Source organism: Camelus ferus, chromosome 7, assembly GCF_009834535.1.
Source record: "Camelus ferus isolate YT-003-E chromosome 7, BCGSAC_Cfer_1.0, whole genome shotgun sequence".
Lineage (NCBI taxonomy): Eukaryota > Metazoa > Chordata > Mammalia > Artiodactyla > Camelidae > Camelus > Camelus ferus.
The window spans coordinates 13,517,977-13,541,108 of NC_045702.1; the positions used below are offsets into that span (position 1 = coordinate 13,517,977).

The 23,132-nt window shown below is 34.9% G+C and overlaps 1 protein-coding gene across 1 annotated transcript in view; it reads left to right on the forward strand.

The window, feature by feature from the left end:
* Nucleotides 1-23,132, forward strand: part of NUP205 (nucleoporin 205) — a 65,150-nt gene that overhangs the window by 19,932 nt on the left and 22,086 nt on the right. Inside the window, exons 11-30 of the mRNA XM_006186096.3 lie at nt 1,116-1,266; nt 2,288-2,493; nt 4,686-4,868; nt 6,282-6,332; nt 6,868-7,077; nt 9,795-9,894; nt 10,342-10,479; nt 11,621-11,810; nt 12,470-12,590; nt 14,042-14,123; nt 14,409-14,573; nt 14,907-15,031; nt 17,558-17,672; nt 19,172-19,321; nt 19,905-19,976; nt 20,314-20,471; nt 20,963-21,043; nt 21,860-22,051; nt 22,558-22,825; nt 22,920-23,018. Coding sequence (XP_006186158.1) covers nt 1,116-1,266; nt 2,288-2,493; nt 4,686-4,868; nt 6,282-6,332; nt 6,868-7,077; nt 9,795-9,894; nt 10,342-10,479; nt 11,621-11,810; nt 12,470-12,590; nt 14,042-14,123; nt 14,409-14,573; nt 14,907-15,031; nt 17,558-17,672; nt 19,172-19,321; nt 19,905-19,976; nt 20,314-20,471; nt 20,963-21,043; nt 21,860-22,051; nt 22,558-22,825; nt 22,920-23,018 — 2,857 coding nt within the window. The remainder of the gene's footprint in view (nt 1-1,115; nt 1,267-2,287; nt 2,494-4,685; nt 4,869-6,281; nt 6,333-6,867; nt 7,078-9,794; nt 9,895-10,341; nt 10,480-11,620; nt 11,811-12,469; nt 12,591-14,041; nt 14,124-14,408; nt 14,574-14,906; nt 15,032-17,557; nt 17,673-19,171; nt 19,322-19,904; nt 19,977-20,313; nt 20,472-20,962; nt 21,044-21,859; nt 22,052-22,557; nt 22,826-22,919; nt 23,019-23,132) is intronic.

A 23,132-nucleotide genomic window follows, 5' to 3' on the forward strand; every position in this document is an offset into this window, starting at 1 on the left:
TAGGAAAAAGTCCATTTTCTATCCTGTATTAACTAAAGTTTGATATGCAGCAACAAATAAGATGGATTGCCATATCTGTCATCATCTTTTTGGGATTTTCTATTCTAGATGCTTTCATACCATATAATATAATTTCATTTATGCTAGAGTTGAAGATCAGACCCCTCCCCTCCTTTTACTGTATTTCTTACATTTATTGTTCTACTTTTTTCCCCATTTAAAAAATGTTTTGGAGAGGATTTACTAAAAAATTTTAAAGATTAAAAAAACTTTCCATTATGAAAGTTTTCAAACATATGGAAGAGAATAATTATAATGAATACCAACATATCTATTTAATAGCTGTTAACATCTTGCCATGTTTACTTCTCTTGTTACTTCTACTGCTTTTATTTTGCTGGGGTATTTTAAAGTAAATTATAGACAGCATGGCATTTTACCTCTCATGGGTTACTATCTCTTAAAAATAAGGATATTTTTCTTCATAATCACAAAACCATTGTCATTGTTAAACCTAACAGACTTGACAATTTTCCAGAGATCTGTAACATTTTCAGTGCTGAGTTCCAACTAATAAGTCTGAATGTTTTGTTATTGATAATAGATTTAAGGCATAAGCAAGAGTAAAGAGAAAACTAAGAAGTGAACTTACAGAAGTGTAGGAACATGATACAGGCAAGAACACAAAATAGAGTATGTGTAGGTTACCATCAAAAATTCTCTCAGGTTCCTAAATATACTAGATTTGACTAGGATTTGGGAACTCTGGGTTCTAAATATGTCTTTGAATTTGCTGATTAATTTTAGATAAGTAAATTTCTTTTAATTCTTTTATATATTTAGAAAGTGAACAGTCTTATGTTTTGTAACATTGAGATGTTTTGAAAAAATGTACTTTATGTTCATAAAGATATTCTATAATTGCATTAAATTGCTAATGACAAAGTTGAAAATGTAATTTTTCATAAATAGAATACCAGATTATTTTGCTTTGGGGGGTTTTAAATGAGAGTACTTAATTTGTTTTAGTGCATACATAGTCTTTATTAGCTACTCCATGTTGGCTTAAAGTTAAGGTATGCTTTATGTAAACTATTGGCTTTTTCCTATTTCAGGTTGTCTTGTCCAAATTTGTTAGGCAAATGGGTGACCTGTTGCCTCCAACTATTTATATTCCTTATTTGAAAATGCTTCAGGGATTGGCCAGTGGGCCCCAGTGTGCCCACTACTGTTTTAGCCTGCTCAAAGTCAATGGCAGCAGTCATGGTAAGAAAAATCTGAATGTTCTCTGAGCTTGTTGTGACGTTCTTGAGTTCAGTATCCATGTACCTAGTAAAGCATATTATGCTAGGCATATGCATTATTTTTGTAATGGAGAGAAGCACACTGCTGGCTCTATGTAGATGATGCCTTGATTATGGTCTCACAGATTGGGGAATTTTACCATTTGCTTTGTAAAATACAGTTCAGTTTAAGAAATCAGAATTGATATAAATTTTCAAGAACACATCTGGTGCTCAAAGCAAAATATATACCCTTGCTACATAAGTTTGATTTCTTTAGTTTATCTTCATAAGTCCTTGTTTTCTAAATTTCTGTGCTTACAGTTTTTCTGTCAACCTTCTCCCAGTTTCCTCATTAAATTTTCAGACTTGAGTCTGGTTAAACCAAAAATACTATAAAAGGGAAAAGAAAGAAATATATATTAAACATCTCTGTTAGGTAGATATTATTACTTTAATTTTCACATGTGAGGAATCCGGTTTAGAGAAGTTAAGTAATTTACTGAAGGTCATAGGTAATAGGGGAACCATGATCGGAGCTGAGATCTGTCTGGCTCCAAGACGGTGTTTTGGCTATTCTGTCAAGGCATGCTTATATTGTCTGCTAGACTTTTGGTCTCAGTGTTTGGTATGTAACGGAGTAGTGTAGTTTACAAATCTAGATCACAGTTATCTCTTTCTTTGGGAATTTAAGCTCAACATTTTGGAACTACTCATGACATGAGTTATATGACAACACAGAGTACTGGCCTGGAAATGAAGTAGGTTAACTGACATCCAAAGTAATTTACTTTTGCCTTTATATGGGCACCACCCAATCTTAAGTCTCAAAGAATTAATCCAGAGTTGTAGTTTACAGAGGGTTTCTAACTCATTTTCAACGTACTACTTATCTAGGACAAAGGCAAACAAAGTTTATTGTTTTAAATTTATTGTCTCCCTCCATTTCCAAGCAACTGCTTAGACACTTTTGAAAAGAAGTTCTGTGCTGTGTTTCTTTACAGGTGAAAATATTCAGGGAGCAGGTGGCAGTCCTGTTTCCTGGGAACATTTTTTTCATTCCTTAATGCTTTACCATGAACACCTCCGGAAGGATCTTCCAAGTGCAGATAGTGTCCAATACCGTCACCTTCCTTCACGTGGCATCACTCAGAAGGAGCAAGATGGATTGATTGCTTTTTTACAGCTCACATCTACCATCATTACTTGGGTAGGTAACCCATCCGCAGCATGTGAGAACATAATTTTATTTGTATTCTAGCACAGTGGCATTTTAAGGAGCCCCCAAGTTTTCTTGTTATGCTTAAAGTGTATGAATGGTAAATTTAGCATGTGTAAAGCATTCTGTTCTTAAGCTCTTTGTTTCTTCATGTAGAGGGTGTCATTATGATAACCCCTGCTTATTCCAGTAAGCTTATATTAAAATAATAACCTAAGCCCAAATGAAAATAGAAGGGCAAATAAGAGTCAGTTGTTCAATACACATCCTTTTAGAAGGTTTCCTAACATAGGTATGGATATATATGTGTTAGTGTGTATAAAGAATATTTTTAATTAAAAAGAAAATATTTACTCAATCTTTTTTTCTTTCCTTACACCAAACCATTTTACCTGCCACTAGCAAATGAATTTTTGTAAAAACATTATTATCATTATATAATTTCCCTGCTCAGAAATCTCTTCTAGTTATTTTTTTATTGAAGTATATTTGATGTACAATATTATATAAGTTACAGGTGTACTGTATAGTGATTTACAATTTTTAAAGGTTATACTCCATTTTTAGTTGTTATAGAATTTTGGCTAATATTCCCCATGTTGTACAATATATCCTTGTAGCTTATTTTATACATAATAGTTTGTACCTGTTAATCCCTTACCCCTGTATTGCCCCCCCTTCCCTCTTCCCATTGGAAACCACTAATTTGTTCTCTGTATCTATGAGTCTGTTCTTTTTGTTAATATTCACCAATTTGTTGTTCCACATATAAGTGATATACAGTATTTGTCTTTTTCTGTCTGACTTATTTCACTTAGCATGTAATACCCTCCAAGTCCATTCATGCTGTTGCAAATGGCAAAATTCCACTCTTTTTTATGGCTGAGTAATATTGCAGTGTGTGCGCGTGCGTGCGTGTGTGTGTGTGTGTGTGTGTGTGTATCACATTTTCTTAATCCATTAATCTGTTGATGGACACTTAGGTTGCTTCCATGTCTTAGCTATAGTAAATAATGCTGCTATGAACATGGGAGGTTCATGTATCTTTTGGAATTAGTGTTTTTGTTTTTTTCAGATATATACCCAGGATATATTGCTAGGTCATATGGTAGTTCTAATTTTAGTTTTATGAAGCACCTCCATGCTGTTTTCCACAGTGTCTGCACCAATTCACATGCCCACCAACAGTGTACAAGGGTTCTCTTTTTTCTACATCTTTGCCAACATTTGTTATTTATGTTCTTTTTGATGATAGCTATTCTGACGGGTGTAAGGTGGTATCTAATAGTGGTTTTGATTTGTGTTTCCCTGATAATTGGCAATGTTGAGCATCTTTTCATGTGCCTGTTGGCCATCTGAATGTCCTCTCTGGAGAAATGTCTGTTCAGGTCTTCTGCCTATTTTTTAAACGGGCTGTTTATTTATTTATTTTTTTTGATGTTGAGTTGTACGAACTGTTTATACCTTTTGGATATTAACCCCTTATGGGTCATGTCATTTGCAAGTATCTTCTCCCATTCAGTAGGTTGCTTTTCTGTTATGTTGATGGTTTCCTTTGCTATGCAAAAGCTTTTAAGTCACATCTGTTCTTCTAGTTGTTTATATTGTTCAAAGCTAAGTTCTTCAGTCTGATATTCTCTCTGAAGGATAGATACAGTGTCTTCTAACTTTTTGGTTTTAATAATGCTTTAACATTGTTGAAAAATCAAAACATAAAGTGTATAATTATTTCTCATTGAATTAAAATGGAGTGATACTTGATGCTATGTGTGTATTTCCATTTTTTTTCCTTAGAAAAAGACAAGGTATTTTATTCATTGATATATTACATTATAGTACAATATATTACATTGTTCCAGAAAGGATTTCAAATGCCTAGGTAAGATTTATGTGACCCTGGCAGACTGTTTATCTTTTTTTGTATGAATTATTTTCCGTTGTTAGAGCTGTAAAAGTAACTCTACAAAGGCTGTTTTTCCTCCATGTTTTACATTGTCTGGGCTGGTGATCTGGTTTGATCTCTTGGTAGAATTCAGGCATTTGCCATGGGCTTATCTTTGTTTTAGGATGTCTTAAGCCTGTGAATACTCAGTATAAGTGTTAGCAATCTAGCTGATTGCTGGTCATTTTTCTTAGCTTTTAAAGATGGAAAGTCTCTTATTCTTTTTGTATTCTGTTCTTAGAGTGAAAATGCTCGTTTGGCACTCTGTGAACATCCTCAGTGGACCCCGGTGGTCGTGATTCTGGGACTCCTGCAGTGCAGCATCCCTCCTGTACTAAAGGCTGAACTACTGAAGACACTTGCAGCATTTGGGAAATCTCCTGAAATCGCTGCTTCCCTCTGGCAGTCACTGGAATACACTCAGGTAGTGTTACAATCTTTCTTACTTACATTTTTACAGTTTGAAAAGTGAGGTTTCATAATGTATAAGCAAGCACATCCAATTTGAAACTTATAGTATACCATGAACTTCCCAGATAGGGAGTTAGGATTTGGTACCAAGCATAACATCAGAAACTAATAGGCTTGGGTTTTTCTCTTGGATCAGTTCACAACTTCACTGGGTTGCTGGAGACTGGCTCTTCTCTTAAGACTTTGTTTCCCATTGTCTGTAAGATTAAAAAATGGACAGAATTCCTCAACTCTGTCTTTGAGACTTAGCTGATATAAGCCTTCAGAAGTCATCTGTACTCAGTAAACGTGGGGAATGCCTATTTTTCCTTTTTGCTAGTTCCTTCTGTGCCCTTTATGTCCCAAAGCAGATGAGTGAAGTGTCTCTATCAACTCTTACTTCTTTAGATGTAAGCCCTATTGGAATTGTTCTGTTGAGACAGTTATTCGATATGTGGTAAAGAGAAAAAGGAAAATGAGAATGTGTTCTATAGAGAAACTTGTAGGAAAATGGTTAGGTGAAATACGAGTTTGTCTTAGAAGTAATACAACATAGGGAGCCTGTGCTTCTAACACACTGGTGGAAGCAGCTGTTATGAAGCAGCATTCTAGTTATTTTCTAACGTATGTGTCCAGAAGATGTTAGTGAGAGTTATCAAAACAAAAGTTAAGGGAATGGGTGTGTCCTGAGAGGCTGAGTCACTTTTAGTTTAGTATTGATACTTCATTTTTTCATTCATGAGTGTGTCAGTGCTTATCATTGTCCTAAATGCTTAGTGCTTCTTAATACCTAAGATGGAGTGTGATTGGGTTTAGACATTTTTATCCTTAGAGTAAGACTTTTTTCAAAAAAGGATTACACCTAATACTATATTCTCAATTTGCAAGAGATTAAGTAACATGACGTTAAGTATGATTAATTATACCATAGACTATTTATGCCTCTAGCAAGATCAGGACAGAACTTCTTAACTCAAAACTTCTGCCCACATAAGAAACCTGTTTTTAACAAATTTACTTCTTGGTTTTCCGGTGCCAATAGTAGACCTGGTTGTAAAGGACCAGTGTCATAAGCACTGGTGAGATTTCATCCCATAAATTCTTTCAAGATTCATTCCTAGAATATCTGGGAGGAAATTTGCTGAAAACATATCTTGTGTGCACTTAGAAATTACCACTTTTCTGAAGTCTAGGTAATTGAAAGTTTTCCCTGGTGCTGGATGCAATTGCTAATGAAAGTTCATCAGAGACTTCTCAGTTGTCATTTCTGATTGACATTTTAAGATGTATGGATGTGGTGGGTGAGCTGTATGACTGTTATTGCAAAGCTGCTACTTTCACTGATAAATGAGGACTGATCCTAACATTTAATTCTTATTATTTTAAGATACTGCAGACTGTAAGGGTTCCAAGCCAGAGGCAAGCTATTGGTATTGAGGTAAAGTTTTCCTTTTAGCTTTAAATGCTATATTCATACATTCACATGATAAAAAGACTAAGAAAAAAAAATTCTTACCTTATGGAGTTCTATAATTTTCAAATTTAACATATTTTCATTTGAGGGTTTTCTGTGTTGAAATGGAGAAACTTTTTATGAAAGGAACCAAAATACTTTGGGCTTCAGAGTTGGAAAAGTATATTAGATGGTAGCCATCCAAACTGAAAATTTGGTTTGAACTCAATTTAATTAGGTTACTTTAGTCAACCTAAAGTGGGAATTTACTTGTTTTAGTCTCTTCTTCTCATACTCCCTTCCTCTTTTTTGAAGAAACCCTTAAGATTTCTATTTGTAACTTTTGTGTCTTTACCTGTAAATGAAAAATGGTAATATCAGTATGGGTCTTTGGGTGTGATATTATACTAATATTAATGAGTTAATGTTTGAAAAATGCTTTGCACTATATTACAGCTGATGGTTTTATATTACTGAAATTTATTTATTCATTCATTCATTCATTCATTTATTTTGGAAGGTGGAACTAAATGAAATAGAATCCCGGTGTGAAGAATACCCGTTGACTCGCGCCTTTTGCCAGCTAATTAGTACCCTGGTGGAGAGCTCCTTTCCTTCTAATTTGGGTGCTGGACTGCGGCCCCCTGGCTTTGACCCGTATTTGCAATTCCTTAGAGATTCTGTGTTTCTCCGATTCCGTACGAGAGCTTACCGGAGAGCAGCTGAAAAGGTTATGTTCAGAGAAAAACTTTTGTCTCCTTATTCATTTATTGCTCCTTTTTCTTTTATTTAAAGGCATTAGATGCTATAAATTCACTTTAGCTTTTAAAAACTAGTAAAATTCATGTTCTTTTACTGACACATCCATGATCCAGTTGGTTTATTTGTATTAGAAAATAAATTTGGGCATTAAAACCAAAGCATTGACTTTTTAGTGATCAGCAGTTTAACTGATATGAATTCATAGTTACTCAGATCCTTAATTGAACAAATTTTGACCAAAATTGAATGAAAAGTTGTATACTTTTGGCAGTTCAAAACACAGTATCCTTTATCGGGATGATTTAGGTTAGGGATTGAAATAAGTTTACACGTGCACAGCAATTTCTATTGATTAGTAGCACTTCTGGATTGTAGAGTCTTGGCTTAGTGGGAAGTGAGTATTGTAGCTCAATAGGTGTGTTTGCCATGGGTAGAGGCTGAAGGAGCACTGACATTTATGCACATAATTGCTCTGGTTGCAACACATATGTAACTGAGCTTACTGTATGTATCATCTTATGTCATTCTAATGTTACTGTGAGGCAGGTACTATTAATATTCCCATTTTACAGATGGAGGCTTAGCAAGGTTAAGGAACTTGCCTAAGGTCCAGGACCAAGATTTGAACCTAGGACTCTGATTCCAGATCCAAGCTCATAACCACTAAGCTATGTAAGAGACCCTTCCAGGTTCTGATGTAATTACTTTAGTTTATAATACTGTATATTGATTCACAGAGTACCCTTGGATGTATGCAGTGTCATTTCTGCTTTATTTTTATAGTTTGCTGTTTTTGAACCTGTTGGGTTTACTTGTTGTATTAGTGATGATAAAATAATTGAGTTCATGCTAATTTGGGTCAATTAGGAAAATATAGAAAAATATGAGAAGAAATTATATCTCCTGTAATCCTGTTGCCAAAGGAAAGATGAACCACTTCTATTCTTTTTCCTTTGCATTTCTACTTAAATAGAGAGAATTAGCTACATTAGCTTGTATCCCTTTTTAACCACTAAACATAGTGTTATGAGGATTTTTTTCATGGTGTTACTGGTTTTTGAAAACAGTCTTTTAATGACTGCATAATCATTACGTGTACCTAGCGTAGTTTATTTTTCATTGCCCTATCATTGGACGTAGTTTGTTTCTAATATTTAGCCCCAAATGACTAAAGTTTATTTTTTGTCAATTGCTTTACAGTTTTTGCCTCTCATGTGATAGAAATAAACCCTGAAAGGGGTATACATTTTATCGAAGCCCTAGAATTCCCTCATTAACATGTATTTCCTTATTTAATGAAAACAATAACAGCAACCATGCCTCATCAATAAAAGTCACTTCTGATGGATAGTGGATGCTGATAATTGCAATCTCTTCAACAAACTGTTCTGATACTTTTTGGCATTTCTTTTAAATATCTTACTTACCTTTTCTTAAGAAGGTCATCATGACCTAAGTGTTTAGAACTTTAGTCAGCCAAGTTCTTTCTTGGTGTTTATTATTTTTCACCCATATGTTTCTGTCTTTCTAGTGCTGCTGCTCTCCCTGGCTACCACTGGTTTCAGTTTTACCCCAACATCTTACCCTAAGAAATTATCCCTCAATTCTGTGAATTTATTTTACTTGGAAGTCTTTTTCAGATTTAACTTAACATCATTATATTAAGAACACTAATCTCACAAAAACAGTGCTTTGGATTGAGATAAATAACTATAAACAGAGAGTTAAAGACGGTGTGTATATTTATTAATCCTAAAACCCACTATTATGTGGCAGTAAGCCTATTTTTTAAATAAATGACTTTGAAATTTTTAAAAAATATAGAAAAATGAATAATTAAAAAAATTTTTTTTCAATGACTGTTGTAGTCCCAGTTCTCAAAATCAGCCTTGAGAAAATTATGTGCCGTGGAAATAATGACTTTAAAATAATAATTTTAAAAACCACCATCTACAGTTACCAAACTTGGATAGAAAATTCTATGTAATGGACTTTTTAAGCAAAGTTTAATTTTACTGTCTGTATAGTTGTATATACTTTTCCTTTGCCAGAAATATTTTTCCTTGTTGATACATAGCTTTTAAAAACACTTTTAATGAAGAGGTGATAATAGGGTCATTTGGGGGAGGTCTACCAGTGATTCTTAACTTCTTTGGTTCAAGCCATGGGATAGAACACTGGTCTGGGAATGAGAAGTGCAGGGTGGACTTACAGCACATTTGCTGCCAGGCTTTATGGTCTTGGGGAAATCATTCACTGCTCTGAGCTTCACATGCTTCACCTGTGAAATAAGGGTGATTAGAGGAGATGCTTTCTCAGATCTGGTCCATCTGAGATCCTGAGAGAAACTGAAATATTTGAAACTTCGGAGAAGTGTTCAAATCTGATGTTGTTTAATTCTAAATTGCCTATGGCTAGATACTGAGTGCTTTAGATTTATTAACAAATCCTAAATAACTGCTATAGAAATGTTTCTTTTACGAACGTTTTACCTTGAAAAATTAGCCTTTAGCATTGTCCTTTAGCAAAGCAAAGCAAAATGAATTGGGATCTCTATATTGCTTGGCATAAAAAAAGTAGAAAAGGGACTTCACTCATTTTCTGGAGAAAAGTGAGATGAATGAAAAACCTAGCAGGCTGTCACCTTGGACTGTTGCTGTTACTGAAATACTTGTGTCTCTGTAGTGGGAAGTGGCTGAGGTCGTTTTGGAGGTGTTTTATAAATTGCTTCGAGATTATGAACCTCAACTTGAAGATTTTGTAGACCAGTTTGTGGAACTACAAGGTAAGTTAATTCTGTCACTTTCAAATAAGATGTTAGCTATTTATAAAGCTATTTCTAATTTATAAATTATTATACATAAGATATAAATTATTTCTGTTTATAGATTAAATTAGAATTTTATATTTTTTGTTAACATTGTTTTAGTCATTTTGATTGTTCTGAGCAAGAGAAAATAAAGTGAAATTTTACTGAGTGGAAGACTAAGAACACTATCTTACAGATTCTTTAATGAGTTAACATGTAATCTGTGGACTAACTGCTGTGTGCAGATCAGCCCTTTTGGGAATTACCACGGTATACAATTTGTGTCACTGTCTCTAAAATTGAAACTTACCTTCATCTGCTTAGATACCGTTTAATTTACAAAGCTCATACGTTTCATAGAAATCAAGGGTGTGACAAAGACACTGATTCACCATCTCTTGGACTGTGTTATGTTCTATTTAGGAGAAGAAATCATAGCCTATAAGCCACCAGGATTTAGTCTGATGTATCATCTTCTGAATGAGTCACCCATGTTGGAGCTTGCTCTTAGTTTACTGGAGGAGGGCGTTAAGCAGCTTGATACCTATGCTCCTTTCCCTGGTATGTGTCTGAATGTCTTCATATCTTGAAAACCATTTTGATATTTTTGTTTTTTGTAAACTGAAGGTTTGAAGTAGATGACCTCTGAAGTTCTTTTTCACTGTAAGATTCTTTCTGTATTTACAGTGTTGTTTTAGTGAGCCATACAATGCAAGTATATTAAATGCAAGTATATTAAAACTGAATGCAGACTAAAGTACAGAGACTCTCATTATAATATAACTCATATTATTGCAGGGTCTCTGGTAGGTAATTATAATGTCTCTTATCACTTTAACTTCTTTAACATGCCTAACTTTAAAGTACCTTTTGTTTTATTTTCTCCATAGGATTTGTAAAAGCACTTAACTATTGTGCATGGTACATAGTATTCAATAAATTTCATTTAATATTGCTGTTACTACTAATTTAATTCACTTACTGAGTGCTTACTCTGCACCTGGCACTTTTAAAAACACAGTACGTATATTAATACATTTAACCTGTGCAGAGGTCCTATGTGGTAGATATTGTTTCCATTTAATGAATAAGGAAGTTGATACAGAAGGAGGTTGCACATCTCTCTCCAGGGTCAGGGCTGTGATTTGAACATAAGCAGTTTGGCTCCAGAGCCCATATGTTTTAAATTTGAATGATCGGATTATAGATGACCCTTATATTTTCTACGTCCTTATTTTCCAAATTGTCCACAGTGAATGTGTATTATTCTAAATCAGTTTCTTGGCCTCAGCACCATTGACGTTTTTGACAGAATAATTCTTTGATGTGGAGGCTGTCCTGTGTTTTAGGCCTGAACCCACCAAATGCCTGCAGCACATTCCTTGTTGTGACAGCCAATGTCTCCAGACATTGCCAGATGTGTTCTGGGTCCAGAGTCACTCCCGTTTGAGAACCGTTGCTGTAAATAATTATGGAAAAGATACAGAAAAAAACACTGAGAAGCCATTGCATTAATGTAATCTGGGTCACAGAAGTTACTCTGATTTGCCTGGGTGAGCAGTTTTGTGAAGTTACTGCTGAAGGTTTGAAAACTTGAGGGCTTTTTGAATCTGGAACTTTTCCTTTATCATGTTTTCCTAAGAATTGACTATGAGTTTCTAAGATTCACGTGGAACTTTCTAAGTTTGATTTTGGTCCTTAGGGAAGAAACACCTGGAGAAAGCAGTGCAGCACTGCCTTGCACTTCTCAATCTTACCCTGCAGAAGGAAAACCTCTTCATGGATCTTCTAAGAGAGAGTCAGCTGGCTCTAATAGTCTCTCCTTTAGAACAGCTGTTGCAGGGAATCAATCCCAGAACTAAGAAAGCTGATAATGTGGTGAACATTGCCAGGTAGGTTCCATTTGTAGGTAAGGAAATGATGTAATGAATCAGATGACACTCTAGCTTTGATTTCCAAATCTGGTCAGAACTCTAATGCATCACATAAAAATCTTTTTAGTCTCATTATTGTCTTCTCTAGCTCCTCTGATTTTAGTTACTCTGAACCTTATAATTTCTTTTTTTTCTTTCTGATTTATTCTATGTCCTAAAAATTTCTAAGTATAAAATGACATAATATTGTTTGCCTCCTGTAGGGAAGTTGGATGTTTGGAGGATAGGGCTGAGGAGCAAACTTTTCTTTGTATACATCTGAACTTCTGGTGGTTTGCTGGCAGTGCTTGGTGGTCCATGACTTGTAGAGGCATCACTCCAATCTCTGCCTTCAGCTTTACATGGCATTCTCTCTGTGTGCGTGTCTGTGTCCAAATTTCCTCTTTTTATAAGGGGATCAGTCGTTGAGTTAGGGCTCTCCCTGATGACCTCATCTTAACTTAGTTGACTGTATCTGCAAAGGCCCTATTTCGAAATAAGGTCATTCTGGATTTGGCTATCAAAGTAAAAATTCTGGGGAAACACAGTTCAACCCTAACAGGCTACATCTAGTTAGAAGGGGAAACTTTTGTCTAATTTACCCAAAAGTGTGTCTCAAATGTTTTTTTGTTTTAAAGATACCTATATCATGGCAATAGTAATCCAGAATTGGCTTTTGAAAGTGCCAAGATCCTCTGCTGTATCTCTTGCAATTCCAATATTCAGATAAAATTGGTTGGAGATTTCACACATGACCAGGTAACTGATTTTGTTGTGGTTGTTATTTTTTGGTGCCTCCTAAGTATATCTTATTCTTGTTTGTGGAGAATTTCTCTGAGGATAAGTACATTTGTTTATGATGGATGAAAGCCTCTTGATGTGTTGGGCTCTGGTTTGTGTTTGAAGACAATACCATTTCCAGTGCTATTACGCACACTGTGGTGTGTGATTCTACCATATATACTATAGTATGTGACCGTATGGCCTAGTGAGACTGTTGCTGCGCTGAGTACATTAAAGTGATTATTAGGTTTATAAGTGTAACTTCTGTTTGTTTTTTGCATCCTTTGTTTCATCCTTTCTCAGTTGCCTCTCCTGAGTGAGCCTCTGCAATTCTGATTTCACTGTTGTGAGTTGTCTAGTTCTGTGGCTTTCTGCTGACCTACATTTGTATCTCTTCATTTGATAACACACTATGGAGAGTTTTTAGATGTTCCTCTTTTAATCCAGTCTGTAAGTTCTCTATTCACTGGATAGCTATAATTGGGGAATCCAGTTCACTAGATAGCTATAATTGGGGAATCTTCTGGGTTTTTTTCTCTTTATAGACATTTGTCCCCTTGTATTTTATGTTGGAAAGCACTGCTTTAGCTAGTTGAGTTTTATTGTGTATTCCTTCACAGTGTTTTGAAATAGCGACTCTTCTGGAATTTTGGGTGGACAGATCATTTTATGTGTAACTGCGCCTCAAATTGCAGGACTCTTAGCATCCCTGGTGCCCTCCCACCGTCTGTCAGTATTAATCTCTAGTTGTGACAACTCAAAATGCCCCCATATATTTCTAAGTGCCTTCTAAAGGCAGTGCACCCAGATTGAGAACCACTATTTATAGTAAAACAGAGATGTCTAATCTGGTTTTTGGATGAGATTCATGAAACCACATGATCATCAGGAGATGTTGAAGATGCAGATTTTCAGGTCATTGGCATTCATTTTAGTATGAATAATTATTACCAGTTTTGTCCTCCTGCTAAATTTCTTAAAGGAATAGTATCTGATCTCTCAGCCCAGAAATATAAAACTGGTGTAAGGAGTACATTTCTAAATAGAGGAGAATTTTATTTTATATTTTAGTTAAGATCTGATAGAACTGAGTATATAATGAAGAGGTTATAAAACAGCAATTTCATTTTTTTTTTTTAAACTAGTCTGATTCTTTGGGAAAGAAGATTAGGGAAGCAAGTTTTGAAACCAATAAACTTTAAAAGTTTTTATTTCTTTAATTATTTTTGTAGTGAGCTAAATGGCAATTTATGGAACTGAGTTTTCTATTAATTAAAAATGTAACTAGATTTAAATACTTTCCTTGGAGCAAACTTCCTTTTTTCTCTACAGACAAATGTTTACGAATATGTCATGCTTATCATAGTTTTTCTAATATTTAGAAACTTACTATAATTTATCTTATTGTAATCTTTATATGGCTTCAGAGTGTAAGTCAGAAGCTGATGGCTGGATTTGTGGAGTGTTTGGATAGTGAAGATACAGAAGAATTTGTACGTCTAGAAGAGGGTAATGTCTTAGATTAACATGATTTTTTTTTTTTTACTTTATATAAATAATATAAAGAAAACTGTTAAATATCTAGTAGTGATGTAACAGAAATTTGAGAATTTGCTAGCATAAATGTATATAAGGCTTTTAGGAAACCTTAAATCTGAACTCAATGTAATGGCTAATCAAGTAACTAAAACTGAAATAAACATGGAGCTTTGGAATACAAGTTTTATATTTTGCAATCTGACTTAGGTTAACCTTTTATTGTTTTGTAATTTTGTTTGTGATTTCCACATTAAGGATCAGAACTTGAGAAGAAATTAGCTGGAATCCGTCATGAAACGAGAATCCACATCTTGAATCTTCTCATCACCTCTCTGGAACGCAATCCACCCAATCTTGCTCTCTACCTTTTGGGCTTTGAATTGAAGAAACCTGTCAGTACCACAAACCTACAAGACCCAGGTATGGCCGTAAGACACACAGGCATTTATTTCTTTTGATACTTATGTATCTAAATGGTCATTTATTGAATTCTGGACTCATGGGGATAATTCACTGAAAGAAAGAAAGAATGTATGAAAGGTAATGTAATGGGTCAATCTTTAGGGCTTAGATCAAGTCTGCACAAACTAAGGCTTAGAAAATCAATATTTAACAGGTTTTCTGTGTCAGTAGTTGAAAAGATGTTTGCAGTAGAGTATATGTGTATGGAATTTAGCTTTTGTAAAGGTTTTTCAGGTTTTTAATGCAGACATTTTAAAAGAAAAACTGAATTTCCTTTTTGGTTTCATGCAGGAGTGCTAGGTTGCCCTCGGACATGCCTTCACGCCATCTTAAACATCTTGGAGAAGGGAACTGAAGGGAGAACAGGCCCGGTGGCCGTGAGGGAATCTCCTCAACTTGCTGAACTGTGTTACCAGGTACACAGAAGGCTGCACTTTGTAGCACTTAACGATAGAAGAAGCTTAACTAGGTGCTTCAATCCATCACAGATAGGAAAGTATAACAGTTAGGACTGAGCTGAAATGAGTTCATTTAGTAGTTTGACCAGTCTTTCATTAATGTATAAAATCCATAAAGCACAAACCCAAGATCCTGTAGATCCATAAGATCCTATATGTTAATCACTTGAAAAATAAGGGAAATTGGATGGCCTTAGACCAGACAACGTAGGAACTTCCCAAGGATGCTATGTTTCAAATTGTTTCTTTTTGGTGTAGAAAGTAGTGGATTTGGGTCAGAAGACCTCTGGTTCCTATCTTTACCCCTTAAGTAGCTAAGTCACTTTGGGCATCCTGTGAAACTTCTCTTGAGTTTTTAAAGCTGTGAAATGGACTGTTGTGAGACTTAAATGAGAATGTAAGAATGTAAGGGAAAGTGCTTTTTAAGAACCATGTAAATTATGCAGCCCTGTAGCTATATATAAGGTGGTAGAAAGTCAAATTAATGTAAGATTAGACTATAATGAGAACTGCTGTTTTACTTGTGTTTTATTGTTTTATTTTTTGTTTTCTTTATTTTATAAGTATTTAAAGAACTAGGCTTTGTAAGATACAACTAATTTCTCCATTTAAGTTGTACTCTGATTCACATTTTCATGACAAGAAATACGTCATTAACTTTTAGTAACATGGAGCTTTTTTTTTGTTATTCTCCTATTTTTCTTTTTGTAATTCTTTGCTCTTTTCTTCTGTCCCTGGCTATCCAAACAGCCCTCATGCTAAGTACTACAGGGAGGTCTTCCTGTGAATCCCTTAGTAAGGGAACAAACTTGATGTATATTTTAGCACAGTGTTTACAGAATTTGAGATACTTAGGTAGAAGCAATTGATGTGGTTAATCATCTGAGCTAATGGAGTTAGGCAGGTTAAGTAATTGAATGAAGCCAGATTTAAGAAACATAGATGGGGAGGGAGAGAGGGTCGGAGAACCTGGCAGACTGGAGAGCACATGCCCTGCTACTCGGCCCCTGCTCATTTGTACCAGTTTGGAATGCGAGCCCTGGTTTGCCAGATCCTCTGCTTTTCAAAACACTGTACTGGCCAAACAAAACATGTCTAAACCAGCAGTCTGCCAGTTTATTACATATGCTCTGTGACTCTGCTACTTGAAGTGTAGACCAGCATCATCAGCATCCCCTCCTGGGAGCTTGTTAGTGTAGAATCTCAGGCCCTACTCCAGACCTGCTGATTCAGAACCTGCATTTTAATAAGAAGTGCTATTCCATATTTAATGAGAGACACTTCCATTACCTCTAGGTTTATACTCTACTATGCTTCAGGAAAAAAAACAAACCTCTAAGAAGAGCTTGTTAGTTTAAAAATAAATCTCAGTATATGAGAGGGAAATAATTTGGGCTTTATTGGTACTTTCATCATCTAGCCTTGGAAGGCCTTCTGGGTGAAGAGTTGACACTGAGCTTTTTGCCTTTGCTCTCTTCTCTTTAAGGATGGAGAGTTTTTCCTACCTGCTTTTGGGAACTAGGAAGGATACTGGGTACACCCTTGTAAAGAGGCTTTTCATGCTTTTGGAACTCACTTTTTGTGTCCTTCTCATTCTAACAGTATTACCTCCCATATTTTTGAGCATCTGTCCTTGTGTCTTTTTAACCTGCCATCAGTAGGAATAACTAGTTTTTGTTTTGAGAAGTTCAATATTTATAGCGTATCAAAAACAGTATCAAAGCTGTTTAAAAGAAAAGCTTATATCTGCAACAGAACTATTTACGTTTTTACCTTGTGTTCTCTTATCTTTTTGTTGTGCATACATATTGTATATTTAGTTACGTTCAGTAGACATACCAGCTTGTGTCCTTCCCCTAACTCCACCTCTGTAAATGTTCTATGCTGCTACAATGTAAATTACACTTAGATTGTTTCCAGTTTTTTACTGTGCTTTACTCAACATTAGTTATCTTTTGTTGTTTTATATTTTTCTTAAGACTATATTTCTGGACACAGATTTAATTTACAGCCAGTTGTCATTACTAGTTTTCTAAAGTCACAGCGAACACTGAATTGGTGAATACTGAACCACTGCTCTTTGGAAATATATAAGGTTAGATTCCTGCAAGGTATACTCTAGTCACAACACTTTCATCAACTGATGAATGTATAACCTTGGTTTTCAGAAGTTACTTCCAAGTAATTTGCTACTAATAATAGTTAAAATACTAAAACTTGATAATTAACTATATATGATTTCAAGATTAGTCCTATAATAATGTCATCAGCATTCTCCAGTTGTATTCCAATATATTTTGAGTTAGTGTGCCAAGAACTGCTTATAATGCTGAGCTTCTGTTTTATATATACATGTGTTTATCCATTTTGAGTTGTTAATGGGTCTTAGTTTCCACTTAGTAGACTTAAGCTCACTTTTAATCTTAAAATGTGTAATGCAGAAAACTGATTTGGGGATTTTCTTATTTTATTGTAATTCTTTAGGTGATATATCAGTTGTGTGCGTGCTCTGATACATCTGGTCCTACTATGAGATACTTGAGAACCAGCCAGGATTTCTTATTTTCTCAGTTGCAACATTTACCGTTTTCTAACAAAGGTAGGATATTATTTTCCCTTATTCCTATAACAAATTTGTAAAATTTGTGTTGAGTGATTTTAATTTCCCAGCATTTGAAGGTAGCAGTTTTAGAATTCGTGGAATTTCATTCTCATTTTGTTACTTTGCTTCTGTGTTACATTAGGTTGCTTTTGTAATTTGTGTTTGAGAAACCTGATATTTTAACTGCCAGCATAAACTTATTTTAAAGTAGCCTGTTAATGATGGAATCTGAACCTTATACTAACATAAAATTTTTTAATTGTTTTGAAGGAATAAGAAAATATTTATATAAGATTTCAGAAATTTAGATTTTTTGAGTGAAAATTGTTTTGTAAAAATCTCTGTTTTACTTCTGTTTCTTGTCTATATATTGAAACCAATTCAAGTCTTGAAATGAAAAGTAGAAAACTATTTATGGTAACTTTAGTTTATTGACCTGATCAACACAATTATCCCAGGCTTACCTATGTTTTATAGGATTCTATTTTATATAATATTCTTTTTGATCAATTTTTAATAATATTCTGAGTTATATTATATCCACATAGTAGTGGTTTTATTGAACTTCTTAAAAGTTAATTTTGTATCATCTTTATGTTTTAGGAAATCTAAGCTCACAAATTTCATAATAAATTTCCATTACTGGTGATTATCAGCTTCTATTTACTTTTTAAAGTATGGTGTGAGAGACTGTTGGGAATTATCTAATGGCAAAAATTTTTCACGTCATTTTTATTATAAGTGTATTTTAGTTTTAGTCTGAAGATTTTGTTTATAAGGTTTTTAAGAAACCTTTTTTTATACCTAATTAGAAAAAAAAAGTTAATATCTTGCCTATTATGGTGTCTACTTAAAAAAATGTACCTAACTTTGCTCATAGTAATAATTATTATTAGTAGTAGTAGCAGTGTTTGGTGAACTTTATATAATTTAGGACTTCAAAGCCAGGCATTTAAAAATAATATTGGATTCAGAAACTTCTGTTGTAAGTGATTCCCGATCCGAATTATATGTTAGACCAAATGTCCTTGGTAATCATAAGACATCATAAAATTGTGGAATTTAAATTTATTTCAGTTTTTAAAAATGTATTTTTTTAATAAAAATCAAATTGTATCAGTTAAAAAGTTAAATATTTGAGAATTACTTAGGTTTTCTGTTTAAATACTAAATTCTGTGTTAATGAATTATGTCATAGACTCAGAATTCTGTAGATTTGTGTGAAATTATTCTGGCAACAGAAACTTGATTCTCTTTTGTTCTTCAGTTGCTTTTGCTCACTTTTCATAGACAGGTACTAACTTATTTTTTCTCCCTTGGCATCTGTTTTTTTTTTTTCTTTTTAACTTTACAGAGTGATAAATTATTATGTTGCCAAGTTTCATAAATTATTAACTTTATGATATATGTGAAAATGTCTGATGAGTTACGGATTTTAAGTCTGTTCTGATCTTGTGTTATTGTTCTGAGAAATTAAGCATGTCTTTAAATTTCAGAATATGAAATATCTATGCTGAACCAAATGTCATGGCTGATGAAGACTGCCTCAATAGAACTAAGGGTAACTTCTCTGAATCGTCAGCGGTCACATACCCAGAGGCTCCTACACCTCTTACTGGATGACATGCCGGTGAAACCATACTCAGGTGAACATGTGAATGTTGGCATTTGTTTTGTTGTGTTGCCGCCTGGTCTCTGAATGCAAGCACAAATCTGAGTCTTGTGTTTAGTATGTGATTGGAGGCCAAACAACTTCTTTCTGCCTTTAGAATTTTTTTTTTCTTTAAACACAAAATTTAAAAATCACCCATAATTGCCATTATATTATTGTTTGAAGCATCCACATTTTGCTATATTCATATACACAAATATTCATTGGAGTTTGTCACACTTAGCCCGCATGACCCAAGATATTCTAACATGTATTTTACATGCAAATTAAGCATGAGCTTTTCTGATCATCTCAGTGGCATGATTAGGTCCTGCCTCTTTTGGAGCTTTGATTATCCTCATTACAGTTGTGAACTGGATCCCATAGAGACAGAAATAATTAGATGAATGTTGCTGATAAGTCCTCATCATCTTTGCATTTTAATTATCCATTTGTAAGGGGCTTTTTGACCTAGAAACAATGACATAGAAATAAAATACCTTATGTTTGTTATTTCCAAATAAATTTTTTGAGTGTGTTGTTCTTTTTCTGATCTGTTATTACTGATGCTCCAACAGATGGGGAAGGAGGAATAGAAGATGAAAATAGATCTGTCTCTGGGTTCCTGCACTTTGACACTGCTACAAAAGGTAAAGCCCTTTGATTTGGTAATACATTTGTCGATAAGTATATATCAAATTGCCTAAAATTTCAGGAGAGAAATAATGCCTTTATCTGCAAAATCTGAACTGGTATAGAAAAGCTATGTAAAGGGTTATTTATCATCAAAAAAATTTTTTATAACTAGAATGATAGGATGGGAAAAATAATTTTGCAAATGGATATATTAGAAATAAAATCAAATTTAGATTTCAGCACAGTCTTCAGTTTCCAGAATGATAGTACTGTCTTTGTGAGCTGAGTACAATGGTTTGCTCTTCTCCTCAGTGTCCCAAGTAAAATTGAACTACTTTTTATTATTTCTAGTGCGTCGAAAAATTCTAAGTATTCTCGACTCCATTGACTTCAGTCAGGAGATCCCTGAGCCTTTGCAGTTGGATTTCTTTGATCGAGCCCAGATTGAACAAGTTATTGCTAACTGTGAACACAAGAATTTACGGGGACAGACAGTCTGCAATGTCAAGGTGAGCATTGTTTTAGACTGTGTACAGTATTAAGTAGTTCAGGCATTGAGTTGTTAGGAAAAAATAACTTTTTTAATCTAACAGAAATAGTGGTTTATTGGTGTTCACTTTTCAAACAGCCAGGAAATAAAAGTGAATAGGCCACACTACAGGGTTCCCTGTTACCTTCCTCTTAGTAGTCATGCCGCCCAGCTATGACTGTGGAGTGGTTTTAACTGTTTAACTCCCTACCAGGTAAGTGGTAATGGCCTCACTAGTAGGAAGAAGATACCCAGGCTGCACTGAGTTTCCTGCCACAGAGGCTCTTTGGTACCACTGTTTGGAATGGGATATACCCACTGTTTTTGACAGAAATTGGACAGTGCCACTATTAGTTCACATGTAAAGGCATCTGAAACTTTTCCCTTTAGGGCAGTTTATAGTAATTGCTAGGTAATTATTCTACTGGTGTCTGAAATGGTCTTATTTTTTCTCTTTTCTCAATTATATAGCTTCTCCATAGAGTTCTGGTAGCAGAAGTAAACGCCCTTCAGGGTATGGCAGCCATAGGACAGAGACCTCTACTGATGGAGGTGAGCCCTGTTGAGTATATGTCAGTTTAACCTTTTAACTGCTTAAACTACTTAAATTGCCAGTAACAACTGGTTGATTGAAAAACAATAAATTGATTTCTAGTTCATCAATCAGTAAACTACTTAAAAAATTAAACTTTAATCTTTCAGTTTTGATTTAGAGCCGTTATAAGCTGAACTCGGGTTAATGTCTGGATGCCAGAGTAAATAACATCTTTTCTGCTAAGCTAGTTGAGGATTTACAACCTGCCTATATTGTGTAATAGACTTCACTTGCTCCCTCTCAGTGAGGGAGGAAAGAGTCGTTTCTCATCACACATGGGGAAATATGGGTAAGAGGTCAGATGGGAAGGACCACATACATGGAAATGGAAACACAGCCAGCTAGCCCAAAGCAGGAGACAGAGAAATAAATGACACATCAAGGAAACATGCCATTGAACTTGAGTTTTAGGCAACTCTCGTGCTCCACAGTAAGTATAAGTAGACAGTTGCAAGAAGGAAGATGGGTTAAAAAACTCATTTCCACCCATATCACCTCTGCCTTCTGCCTTCTGCCTTATACACTCACCCACCCGCCCACACAAATACACACACACACACACACACACACACAGCCTTATGTATTATTTTTCATAGCTCTGGCCACCAGTATAACATGAAAAGTTATCTGCTGGCTGGCATGCATGCATAAGGTTTCCACAGTATACTATAAATGTTTTCAGATCAACTGGCAGTGTTAAAAATATAAACCTGTTGGTAAAAGACATTATTTGCCTGTGTGTTAACCTTGTGATTCAATTTCTGTGGCTTCAGGAAATCAGCACTATACTTCAGTATGTGGTAGGAAGAAACAAGCTGCTGCAGTGTCTTCATGCAAAACGGCACGCACTGGAGTCATGGAGGCAGCTGGTAGAAATTATACTGACAGCTTGTCCCCAGGACCTCATTCAGACAGAGGATCGACAACTGATTATTCGTGATATTTTACAAGATGTGCATGATAAGGTGACATGCTTTTTAAATTACTCTATACTGCTGAACAAATATTTACATCATTTAAATAGTTTGCCACTCTCCTCTTTTTCCATTTTAGATTTGGAGTAAATAGAGTTGTGCAATGCCAGTGTTAAGACTTTCCTTGAGAAATGTATTAACTCTGTACAGTAATGGCTCTCAACTAGAGTGTGTATCAGAATTTTCTAGGAAGCTTTTTAAAAATAAACATAACAGATCCTACCCTAGACATACTAAATGGAACACTCTAGTGGTAAGCCCATTGTGTCAATTTCCTTTGAAAACCTTAGGAAATATAATAGGGATTTCTTCTGGTTAAGAACACATCACTCAGCATCCAATTTAAATTTCTTTTTATATATTAGCTTTCATTTTCTTTGCACAATACAATTCCATTCTTACATTCTTATGGCAGATGAAAAGCTAAATGTATAAAACATGTTAATGACTGTACCTGAAAGCAGGATCCTCACTCTGATTTGTCTTTCTGCTTTAAGATACTGGATGATGAAGCAGCACAGGAGTTAATGCCGGTGGTGGCAGGTGCTGTGTTCACCCTGACTGCTCACCTCAGCCAAGCCGTTCGCACAGAACAGAAGCAACCATTGGTCTTGGGACCCGGAGAGGCCCATTATGCGCTTATGCTTGATAGTCCTTTCGCCTCACCTCCTCCAGCAGAAAATCCAGTGGTGGGCTTTGCTTCTATTGGCGATTCTTCACTTCACATCATACTGAAGAAACTGTTAGACTTCATTTTGAAGACAGGTTTTTTAATCTGAATTTTCTATAAATTACAACTTTTGTATTTGTTTTAACCTTAATTTGAAAAAAGGTTTTTTACTTTACTGTATTTTCCTAGGTGGTGGATTCCAGCGAGTGAGGACACACCTATATGGCTCTCTGCTTTATTACTTACAGATTGCCCAGAGACCAGATGAACCAGACACCTTAGAAGCAGGTATAATTAGAGAGATTTCTAATCTTTTCTGTTCTTAGAGATTGGGGGTTACTTTAAATTTTTTAAGAATCACTTTTTCATCTTTGGATAAGCCAAGCAATAATAAATGACTCT